The sequence below is a fragment of the Vipera ursinii genome, assembly GCF_947247035.1.
Source record: "Vipera ursinii genome assembly, chromosome: 13".
In the NCBI taxonomy this organism is placed as follows: domain Eukaryota; kingdom Metazoa; phylum Chordata; class Lepidosauria; order Squamata; family Viperidae; genus Vipera; species Vipera ursinii.
This window is the reverse complement of record NC_139526.1, coordinates 10,580,696-10,592,914: the sequence shown is the minus strand read 5'-3', so window position 1 is coordinate 10,592,914 and position 12,219 is coordinate 10,580,696. Positions and strand designations below refer to the sequence as shown.

The 12,219-nt window shown below is 45.1% G+C and overlaps 1 protein-coding gene across 2 annotated transcripts in view; it reads left to right on the top strand.

Annotated features, from left to right (window-relative positions):
- CLUAP1 (clusterin associated protein 1) overlaps nucleotides 1-12,219 on the top strand; it is a 57,058-nt gene that overhangs the window by 29,737 nt on the left and 15,102 nt on the right. For both annotated transcript variants that reach the window (XM_083373008.1, XM_083373007.1), the window contains exons 7-9: nucleotides 1,301-1,434; nucleotides 2,383-2,524; nucleotides 11,088-11,160. In XM_083373008.1, the coding sequence (XP_083229134.1) occupies nucleotides 1,301-1,434; nucleotides 2,383-2,524; nucleotides 11,088-11,160 (349 nt within the window). The remainder of the gene's footprint in view (nucleotides 1-1,300; nucleotides 1,435-2,382; nucleotides 2,525-11,087; nucleotides 11,161-12,219) is intronic.

Below are 12,219 nucleotides of genomic sequence, written 5' to 3'. Positions count from 1 at the left end.
CGGTCATGTGATCAAAATTCCGGCGTTCGTATTTACGACAGATGCAGCGTCCCCGGGGTCACGTCATCCCCTTTGGTGACCTTTTGACAAACAAAGTCAATGGGGAAGCCAGATTCACTTAACAACCATAAAATGCGGCCAAAGTCCCTTAACTGTCTCGCTTAGCCATGGAAATTTTGGGCGCAGTTGTGTTCGTAAGCCGAGGACTACCTGTATTTGGACTTTCAAGATGGTTTTACTTTACTTTACTTTTATTAAATTTGTATACCGCCCTTCTCCCGAAGGACTCAGGGTGGTGAACAGGGCATATATAAATAGAGAATACAAAAATTAAAAGGAATTAAATAATCGCCCAGATAAAAACAATAACAGTATAAAAACCCCATTAAAAACCCTAACATCCCCCATCAGGCCAGGCCAGCTTGTTCAAATAAGAGGGTCTTCAGACCGCGTCAGAAGGAGCGAAGGTCAGGTGCCGTCCGGAGCTCAACCGGCAGCTGATTCCATAAAGCCGGGGCGCCCACAGAGAAGGCCCTCCCCCTGGGGGCCACCAGTCGACATTCTCTGATCGGTGGCACCCTGAGGAGGCCCTCTCTGTGGGAACGCACAGGGCGGAGGGAAGTTGACGCCGGCAGCAGGTGGTCCCCGAGGTACTCCGGACCCATGCCATGTAGGGCCTTAAAAACCATTACCAAAACCTTGAATCTCACCCGGAAGACAACTGGTAACCAATGCAGCTCGCGGAGCAAAGGTGTAACATGGGAGTACCGGGAAACTCCCAAGACAACTCTCGCGGCTGCATTCTGTACCAGTTGGAGCCTCCGAGTGGTCTTCAAGGGAAGCCCCATGTAAAGAGCATTGCAGTAGTCCAGACGAGAGGTCACGAGCGCATGAGTGACCGTACACAGGGCGTCCCGGTCCAGATAGGGCCGCAACTGGCGCACCAGGCGAACCTGGGCGAAAGCCCCCCTAGTCACGGCCACTGTATGGTCTTCCAGGGTAAGCCGTGAATCTAGGAGGACTCCCAAGTTGCGAGCCCTATCTACGGGGGGTAAAAACTTTTCCGTCTTTGTCCTTCCTCTCTCGCCCATCTCACGCCCACCTGTCGTAGGCTCCCAGGTGGTCACTCAGCTCACCTCTGCTGCGTGTGATCTTCTTCTCCTCCTCCCCTCCCTCCCTCCCTCCCTCCCTCCCTCCCTTCCTTCCTTCCTCCCTCCCTCCCTCCCTTCCTCCTCCTCCTCCTCCTCCTCCTCCTCCTCCTCCTCTTCCTCCTCCTCCTCCTCCTCCTTTTTTTTTGCAGGAGCAAGTCCAGAAAACCAACGACATGCTCAGCAACGTGGCTGCCGATGAAGTCAGTTTGGAGGCCAAGATTGAAAAGAGGAAATCCGAGCTGGAGAGAAGCCACAAGCGGCTGCAAACCCTGCAGAGTGTTCGGTAGGAGCCGAGTTCCTCTCTGTATACACACACACACACACACACACACACACACACACACACACACACACACACACGTATATCATATGTCTGTGTGCATGCATGTATGTGTATGGGTGTATATATACATCAGAACTTCATTTTTTCAATGTGTGCCAGTGTGCTCACAATAAAAAAATGACAATAGAGGTTAATTTATCTCATCTTATTTCTTGTCCTTTATCTGTTATCTTGTCATCATCCTTTGTCTCATCTTTTGTCTTGTCTCCTCCACCTTATCACCTTTCCAAGTGAACAAGCCTAAGCTCCTCCGAGCTTTACTCAGTCATCTTGGCTTAAGCTTTTGATTGTAATGCGTTTTAATCCCCCACCACAAATGATATTTATTTTTTTAAAAATGGGATCTTTTCAGCCGGCAATTTGTTTTCAGCAGCCGATGCCCCCCTCTTCCCCCCCCCGCAAACTGGGGCTTCAGCTGTTCTCTTTACCGACTTCATAGCCCCCCAGGAACTCCAGCCTTTTTTCCGGCCTTTTGGACGGGTCCGCCTGAAGTTGGGCAGTGAAGAATTGGCGGCTGCTTGTCAGCCAGGCTACGTATTTTGACGGCTCCTTGTTGCTCTCTGAGTTGGTTGTTTTCTTGCAGACGTTTCATTACCCAAAGTAGCTAAAATCATCAAAGCTCTAGGTCAGGAGTCCCCAACCGCCAGGCCTGGTTCCAGGCTGAGGCCTGTTTGGAACCGGGGCCAGCACACATACACATCTCCACTTGTGCACACGCCTGCTGCTCACACGGAACCATCCCCTCTTCTCTCCCCCCGCCCCCACACCAAGCCAGAAAGGTTGGGACTATTGCTCTAGTAACATCACAGCCAGTTATAACCAATAAATCATGATTAAATAAATCATGGCTTAGAGCAATGTATGCATCCACCTTTTGTGTCCTTACAGCCCAGCCTTTATGGATGAATATGAGAAGATTGAGGAGGAGTTGCAGAAACAATACAGCTGTTACCTGGAGAAATTTCGTAACTTGACCTACCTGGAACAGCAGCTGGATGACCAACATCGCATGGAGCAGGAGAGATTTGAGGTAAGCGTACTTGAGCTTGAACTGCTTTAGTCATAATTTCTATCATGTAAGTCCCTGAACTGCCGTTTTATCCTCCTTACTGGATATATTCAGTGTGGGAGCTTGATTCTATATTCTGTAATCCTGAGGATGCCGATTTTCATTTTTTCAGAACTGCCCTCTTTTCTTTTCTTTTTATTGAAAAGTTTTACAAAGTTTTTAATAATAACCCCCCCCATCAACCCTCCCCCCTTCCCTCCCCCCTCCCCGGACTTCCCAAAGCAGAATACAGGGTATTACATATAGCAATCTTATGCAAAATATGCTAAATATCTATTACAACGTTAACAAACCTTCCACCCTTTAACTCCCTTATAACAAAACTAAAGTAATTATAATAACACTTCTATAATTGTAAAAATTATTCATATGCTATTTGCAACTTTTTAATCCCATATTTGTTCTGAATATAATCAATCTATCTTTTCCATTCCAAAATATATTTTTCTTGTGACTGTTCTTTCCAAAGAACAGCCAAATTCCTAAAAATAAAATTATAAGATACACCTGGGTGATGAGAGACACGGTGGAATAAATGGAGCCATTTGTAATTGTCAGCAGCATTTTCCTCAGGATTATAGTAAAGTACATTGAGCCATGCACTGGATTCTAGTTATGTAATTCATCTTTCTTTTTATTAAAAAAAATTACCTACAGACATTTTAAGGAATTATAGAGATGCTTTGGGATGGGTAAGTTAATTATTTTACCTATCCAAGCCAATAACTTACTTTCTGCAGTGAGATACATCTTTGGCACATTAAACTTTGCCTAGTTGCATTTAAAAACCTCCTAATTTCACAACAATATATTCCTTTATAAACTAAGGGAACGACTATGTTTAACCTTACACTAGTGTATCTATGCATTATAATTTCAGCTTTCCAATTGGGATAGATAGAAAACAAAACACAGGCACAAAATACAGATTTAATATGTTTATATTGTTACTCTTATATAAACTTAAAGGTAAAGGTTCCACCGCACATGCGTGCTAGTCGTTTCCAACTCTAGGGGCCGGTGCTCATCTCCGTTTCAAAGCCGAAGAGCCAGCGCTTGTCCGAGGACGTCTCCGTGGTCATGTGGCCGGCATGACTAGACGCCAAAGGCGCACAGAACGCTGTTACCTTCCCACCGGAGTGGTCCCTATTTTTCTACTTGCATTTTTTACGTGCTTTCGAACTGCTAGGTTGGCAGAAGCTGGGACGAGTAACAGGCGCTCACTCTGTTACGCGGCACTCGGGATTCGACCCGGCAAACTGCCGACCTTCTGATCGACAAGCTCAGCGTCCTAACCCACTGAGCCACCGCGTCCCTGATTATATAAACTTAGATGTCCTTAATTCTTATTATAAGTAGTTGGTCTGTGTTATGCTTTCTTTCTTTTAGTATGCAGCTTTAGTTAAGTTGATGGAACTTACAGATTGTGATCTTATGGGGTTTTTTTTTCTACATTATTTGTAACTTTAGGTGCTTCCTTCAAAGAACTTAAAAGTACTTTGGAATCTTTATCCATGAATGTCTTTAAAATGAGGTTTTAAAGATGGCCAAGGGTTTGAAAAAAATAGCTTTTATTTTTTCGCCGTAGTAATTGCTTACCTGTTCAGCATATTTGCCAGAAATGTTTACTGCCAAGGCTGGGAAGTCATTTATTCCAGCCATTTTGGGAACTGCACTACAGGCCTTGGTAATCATTGTCTCCTTCATATTAACAAAGAAATTAGAAATTAAATTGCAATCTTTGTAATGGACCTTTGCTGGTATTCTTAGTTCTGAATTGCCTTTTTTTTTTGGCCAGTTTAGCAAAAAATTTAGTAAACCTAGTGCAAAGAAAATAGCATCCTCTGGCCTCTATTTCTTGAGACGATCAAGATACTTGGTGATGTGTTTGTTTTCCTGGAGTGTTTTTAAGAAATGTTGCTCTTTTTTTCCCCCCTCCTTGCCTGGGGGAGAAATGAATGTTTATAAGGTGATCTACTTCTAATCTCTAAAACGCTTGGCAAATACAAATGCTTGGTGTTCTTTGCTCTTATACCACAGCTGGTGATAATGGATAGATTACGTTTTTAATTGGAAAGAGAGAATCAAAGATTGAGCAAATACGTTGTCATCCAGCTGAGACCCTCTGGAACTTTTGAAAAGTTTCTCTTCCCAGGGTCACGTGATCGAAATTCGGATGCTTGGCAAGTGACTCCTATTTTATGACGGCTGCAGCGTCCCGGGATCACGTGATCCCCTTTGGCGGCCTTCTGACAAGCGAAGTCAATGGGGGAAGCCGGATCCGCTTCACAACAGCTGTTACTAACTTCACAACTGCGCTCACTCACTTACCTTTCTTCTGGCAAGAAAGGTGGTAAAAATGGGAGAAAATTCACTTAACAAATGTTTCAACGTAAATTGAAATGAGCGACATAAATTTTGGGCTCAACTGTGGCCGTAAGTCGAGGACTGCCTGCATACGCTAAGAAGGCATTTCTCAGGGTCTTCAGACACGACATTTAACAGATGCTCCACAACGTGGCATTGAAGGCTCTTAAATGCTTAGCTCCATCCAGTCGTCCCGAGTCTTCCCCGAATTAAGGGATTACTGGGTTGCAAAAAAGGGAATTGCTAACACTGAAGGCTCCGTGTTACAACCAGTGGGAAACGATGCACATAAAATAAGGTCTTCTAATCCCAGTGTTCACAATTCTCTCTCCCACACTAACTCCTAGTCGCCCTGCCCCAGATGCACAGATGTCACTTCTGATATGCACAAAAATAACCGTGACACCCTAAGCTGGTAAGGTTTCTTTCAGCTGGCTCTCAGAAGCCCCAGCTGTTCAACCGAGTCCTCTTGTCAGAATTAATTTGCCTGGCAAACTTTCTGAAGCGTCGCAAAATGTTCCCGTGTTTTTATCCCGCGGACTCATCAGCGTATTCATATAAAAAAAGCCTTGTGCATTCAACCATCTCGCCCAAGTAAACTTAACGCCGTAGAACTTTGAACGCATCAGGAGAATAGCAAATGAGCTTTGATTGGATCATTACAATTCCACGCTTTTCGCCAGCTCCAGAGAGAAAAGTAAGCAAATAAATAGGAGACCTGTTGAAGTAATTTTCGGATACAATGGAAAACACACTCGATTTAATTGGAGATGTCTCTGATTGAAAAGCTTTGCAAAGAGTGGGCCATTGAAAAGAAGTACTCATTATGAGGAATGTACGCTGGTAACACGTTGCAGTACCTTAATGATTCTTTAAAAAAAAAAAAGCAAGCGACAACAGTGTGGTTTTTCTGCTCTCAGTTACCAGCATTTACCACTTGTTTCTACCCCTGTTGACCTTCTCTCCCAGACATAATTTTAAATTGAAAGCTCTTTGTGTCTGAGGACACATTATGTTCAAGCAACAAAAAAAAACACCTTTGTGAGTTGGAATTTGGCATTTCCATCATCTTCCCTGGACTCTGTTTGCTCCTCAGTTGCTGCATAAGACTTATGTTTCTTGCTCTGGCATGTTAAATGAGGAAGGATTGTGAAAACTAGAGGCCCTTTTGGATTGAGCTGTGAGGATGCAAAGAGTATCTCTTGGGTCGTTGAGTGTGTAAAGGAAGGGAAGCCTACGGGGAGTTGCAAAGAAGCAAGAAGTATCAGCTCTCTGGTTCTCTTTCTCTTTGACTACTTTGGTGAACGTGCTAAGGATGTTTTAAGGACAGAATAGAATAGAGCTGGAAGGGATCTTGGAGGTCTTCTAGTCCAGCCCCCTGCTCCAGCAGGAGACCCTGTATCATTTCAGACAAATGGCTGTCCAATCTCTTCTTAAAAACCTCCAGTGATGGAGCACCCACAACTTTTGAAGGCAAGTTGTTCCACTGGTTAATTGTTCTGTCAGGAAGTTTCTCCTTAATTCCAGGTTGCTTCTCTCCTTGAGTAGCTTCCATCCATGGCTTCTTGTCTTGCCTTCTGGGGCTTTGGAGAATAAGTTGATCCCCTCATCTATGTGGCAGCCTGTCAAATACTGGAACATTGCTATCCTGTCCCCCCCTAGTCCTTCTTTTCTCTAGACTAAAGGTAAAGGTAAAGGTTCCCCCGCACACGTGTGCTAGTCATTTCCAACTCTAGGGGCTGGTGTTCCTCTCCGTTTCAAAGCCGAAGAGCCGGCACTTGTCCGAGGATGTCTCCATGGTCATGTGGCCGGCATGACTAGACGTCAAAGGCGCACAGAACGCTGTTACCTTCCCACCGTAGTGGTCCCTATTTTTCTACTTGCATTTTTAGTTGCTTTCAAACTGCTAGGTTGGCAGAAGCTGGGACTTCTGCGCTCACTCTGCTACGCGGCACTCGGGATTCGACCCGCCAAACTGCCGACCTTCTGATCGACAAGCTCAGCGTCCCAACCCACTGAGCCACCGCGTCCCTTTCTCTAGACTAGACGTACCCAATTCCTGCAACCATTCGTCGTATGTGTTAATCTCCAGGCCTTTAATGTTTAAAACAGTCTAGTTGCCTTTTGAAAAAGCAGCTTGTTGGGGGCAATTAAGCTGACTTTGTAATAATGCTGCTTGGGGTGTGTGTGAAAACCCTAATAAGCAGGCATATACATAGAATGAAGGCTACTGCTAAGCTTGTAAGCCGCCCTGAGTCTTCGGAGAAGGGCGGGATATAAATGGAATTAAAATAAAAATAAAATAAATTTAATCACTCTGTTTTGCCTGCTCGCTCTGCCCAGTTGTATTTGCCCACCTTTCATGTAGATAACGGCCAAGGTTTGCAGAGCGAGGAGCAGTTTTCACCATGGATCTTTTATGCCCAGGGATCGTCTCCTCTTTAGAAGTTCAAATATTTGGGGCTCCCTCAACAAAGAAGCCCTTTTGGTCTTCTAGTTCAGCGTTTTCCAACCTTAGGAACTTGAAGATGTGTGGACTTCAACTCCCAGAATTCCCCAGCCAGCATAGCATAGCTGGCTGGGGAATTCTGGGAGTTGAAGTCCATGCATCTTCAAGTTCCTAAGGTTGGAAAACGCTGTTCTAGTTAAAGTCATCAGGCTACAGACTGGAAAACCATGCGTTCTAGTTCTGCTCTAGGCCCAAGGGTGGCCTTGGGGCAGCCCCTCGCGTTCAGCCCTAGGAAGAAGAAGTCAGTGGCAAACCTTCTGTAAACCTTGCCAAGAAAACTGCAGGGATTTTTGTCCAGGCTGTTGTCAGGAGTCAACAAAGACTCAGAGGCACACCCAGACACACACAAAAAAGGAAAGAGAACCAACCGCTCAGCACTGCTGCCATGGCTTCTAACACTGATTCTCAAGTTAACTTCAGTTGCGTCAAGTAGGGTGCTAAGGAGAAGGCCCGTTTGTTTTTGAAGAGCAGAAGGAGCCCACGGGAGCCACGGCTTGTGTAAATTGGAAGAAGTGAACAAGGCAATGCAACTTTTTGGATGAATCCAACAGTGACGCGAAGGGACCAAGAGACCACAATGCAGACACTGGACCAAAGTCACAAAGGCGGGCTTCATCCTATGGGATAAATCAGATTGTGCATTGCCGAGTTTGGGCGTTGACCATTAACCGGTGTTTTCATTTGTTTATTCTGCGGCCGCCTTTGTTTTCAGCTTTTTAACCTTCTTTGGGAAATAGCTATTCAAACTCAAGTATAACTCAACTTCCGGAATCTGCATTCTCCTTTTATACTTTCCTGTAAAATGATTTATTACCTCGGCACTTCCAAGAGTCTTCCCCCCCCCCCGCTCCTCCTCAGCTTAAACACTGAAGAGATGAGATCTAGGGTATTAAACAGGCTATTAATTAGTACATGATCAATAGAAATAAAAGAATGCTTTCATCGTTGCCCTGTCAAAACCCTGATTGCTAAAGCTTCTGCTTTATCATAGGCTGGAAGCCTTCTGTGGTGCAAATTAAAGCAAGACCAAGACAGAAGGAAAACAGATAATATAATTTATACCAAAAACAACCTGGGTGGTTCTCTCCACCCCCACCCCCACAATAACTGGATCAGCTCTGCCCAGATCTTGAAGTTTGGGTTGTTAATTCTAGAAGCTGTGATCCCAGCACTGAAGAACATTAAGTTGGAATTGGAACATGGTTGTGCTGACAGATTTCAGGATATTTGTTCCTCCCGCCCCTACCTCAGAGCAAAATGGACTTCCAGAAGCAAATGCCTGTGATGTGTGGAGCAGAGAACACACCATTCCACTCTGTTTTTTGTGCATCACGTTTGTTTATTTGCATATCGTCGCCAGGCCATCACAGATCAAAAGCTTGAACAATGGGAACTATAGATCTGTTTTGCTTTAAATTACAGCTTAACGTGAGTGCAATTGAGTCAAACGTCCCCAATCACGTCAGTCACATTTTATATCGTCAAGCTGTCTTGGCAAAACACAGCCTCCCATAGACATTTTGCTAACCTCTGTAAAAACAGAGGAGCATTTGCAACCTTAACGTTTTGAATCTCCCTGCCCCCCCCCCCCCAAAAAAAAAAATCCTTGAATCCTGGCATTTTACAGCCAAGTAGTTTTCTTGCTTGCGGAAAAGATAAATTGTATTCTCAATTAAGTCTCCCACGTCTCACTCTCAGACCTTACTTAGGTATTGTACAGAGGCTAACAGATGTTAAATGCCCATCTGTTTCAAACTGTAAACATGCCGCAAGAGTGGATTTAATCAGTGATCAAAAATGAACAGGAGAAACCAGAGGCACAAAACTATGAAAAGTTTGTTTTGCAAGCAAGAGAGGCATTTTTTTTAGTGGTCTTCTACTCCAGGAAACATTGTGAGAAACATAGTGAGGAGGGGTCTTGTCTAATGAAGAGAAGGATTAGGGGGATGACTTGACAGCTGCTTTCTGATACTTGAGGGGCTGTCTCAGATAAGAGGGGGGGCGACCTATTCTCCAAAGCACCTGAGGCCAGGATAAGAAGCAATGGGTAGAAGATCATTAAAGAGCGCTACAACTTAGAACTAAGGAGACATTTCCTCACAGTGAGAACGACTTGCCTCCTGGAGTTGTGGGTGCTCCAACGTTGGAGGTTCTCAAGAAGAAATTGGACAACTAGCAGTCCAGTCTGGTGTAAGGACTCTTGCCTTGGGCAGGGGTTAGACTAGAAGGCCTCCAAGGTCCCTCCTAGCCCTACAATTCTATGTCTACGTCTACCTGGGTTAGAACTCTATCCCTTACTGAGTGTGATGCGGCATATCAGATAGTGCTGACAGCTGTCACTAATTGGTGCATCCCTGCTCTTCCTTCTTGTCAGCAATTGCCAACTTTTTTCGCTAACTTTCCTGAAGTATCAGAATGACACTTCTGGAACTCCACCTTCAAGATTTTGCTGCTTATCTTTGTGTATGTGTGTGTGTGTCTGCGTGTTTGTTTAGGAGTAATACATATTTAATATGAAACTTCAGTTCTTCAGCTCTTTATAATACAGAGCTTTGTTTTGTGCCTAGATTTTTGCCCAGAAAATGGTTTCATGAAGCAGTCCTTTAAATCATTTTAGCTCCCTACAAGTCACTTTTAATGAAGGACAGAAGCACCTTCTGACTATTTGTCCTGCAGTATTGTGAGACTATAGTCTTAACGGTAGCCCTCGACTTACAACTGGTCACTTAGCAGCCGTTCAAAGTTCCAAGATCTACCTGGGGGGGCTACATCACCCGGATTCAAAAGTGGATACCGGCGGTCCTCACCTTAACGACCACAACGTGACCCCAAAATTTCAGCTGTCAAGCAAGATGGTTGCAAAGTGAGTCATGTCCCATTCTGTGACTTTTTTGCCTTCGTTGTGCTGCAACTGTGAAGTGAATCTGGCTTCCCCTGTTGACTTGGCTTGTCAGAAGCAACCGAGGAAGGTTGCAAATGATCATCCCGTGACACAGCTACCTTCATAAGCACACGGCAATTGCCAGGCATCCACTTTTGATCACGTCACTGTGGGGGATCCTGCCCGCAGCCGTAAGTGTGAACCCTGGTCGTTAAATCACTCTTTCAGTGCTGTTGAAACTTTGAGCAGTCATTAAATGAATGGTTGTAATTTGAGGACTACCTGTATGACCGTTCTGATGGTCTCTAAGCCCCCCCAGTCACGTAACTTCAGAACAGCCATTTGCAGCATCCTGCAGTCACATGACTGTATTTTACGACGGTTTTGCCAAACACCAACATTGCTGGAACTTTGCTGGAACTGCTGATATTTTCAGGGTTGTTGTGTTGTTTTTTTTTGTCGTTGTTGTGTTCTTAATTTTGTGGAACTAAGCCAGGGGTAGGCAACCTTGGCTCTTTTATATCTCAGGACTTCAACTCCCAGAATTCCTGAGCCAGCCACGCTGAGGGGAAAGGAAGAGGTTTCCAAGCTGAGGAATTCTGGGAGTTGAAGTCCACGAGTCATAAAAGAGCCGAGGTTGCCTACCCCTGAACTAAGCTGTCTTTCAAAAGCCCTCAATCTTAACTCTTCTCACATCCCAGCTCTCTCCTAAGCTGAGGGATTCTCGAGCAGTGGCCATCCTGATTTTTTCCGGATCTTCCCTACAGGAAGCAGAAAACACTCTGCGGCTGATGCAGAATAAGCTGAAGGAGGAAGAGAAACGTTTGCTGAAGAGTGGAAGTAAGTTATTATTATTTTTTCTTTCGTGCACTGGGATAGTCCTGTGGACTTTGTCCACACCCCATTTTTAAACAACTGAATAAAATCAAAAAGCCCAACTGAGTGGACCTCGGGGGTGTATTGTGTCAGGCTCAACAAACCAAGAACAAGAAGTGGAGTTACTTCTGGATACAGGTTTATTTACAAATTTAGGTTGCTAAGTGAGAAAGGTGTGCAGTGAGTTTTGCCCCACTTTACGACTTTTCTTGCCACAGCTGTTAAGTGAATCACTGCCGTTGTGAAGTTGGTAACCCAGTTGTTCAGTGAATCTGGCTTCCCCGTGGACTTTGCTTGTTAAAGGTAAAGGTAACGGTTCCCCCACACATGCATGCTAGTCGTTTCTGACCCTAGGGGCTGGTGCTCATCTCCATTTCAAAGCCGAAGAGCCAGTGCTTGTCCGAGGACGTCTCCGTGGTCATGTGGCCGGCATGACTAGATGCCAAAGGCGCACGGAACACTGTTGCCTTCCCACCGTAGCGGTCCCTATTTTTCTACTTGCATTTTTACGTGCTTTCAAACTGCTAGGTTGGCAGAAGCTGGGACAAGTAACAGGCGCTCACTCTGTTACGCGGCACTCGGGATTCGACCTGCCAAACTGCCGACCTTCTGATCGACAAGCTCAGCATCCTAACTGACTGAGCCACCGCGTCCCTTATTGCTTGTTAGAAGGTCGCAAAAAGGGGATCAGAAGACTCCCTGGATGCTGCAACCGTCAGAAAAATGAATCAGTTGCCAAGCATCCGAATTTTGATCACATGACCATGGGGATGCAAGTGTGAAAAATGATCTTAAGTCACTTTTTTTAGTGCTGTTGTAACTTTGAACTGTCACTAAATGAACTGTTGTAAGTCAAGGCCTACCTGCAACCTTTACTGCTGTTTGCCTACACTACAGACAGCACATTGCCAGAGCCTTGGTGGAGCAGTGGGCTAATGCCTCCTTAAGTAACACCAGCTGCCTGCAATTAGTGCAGGTTCGAGTCCCACCAGGCTCAAGGTTGACTCAGCCTTCCATCCTTCC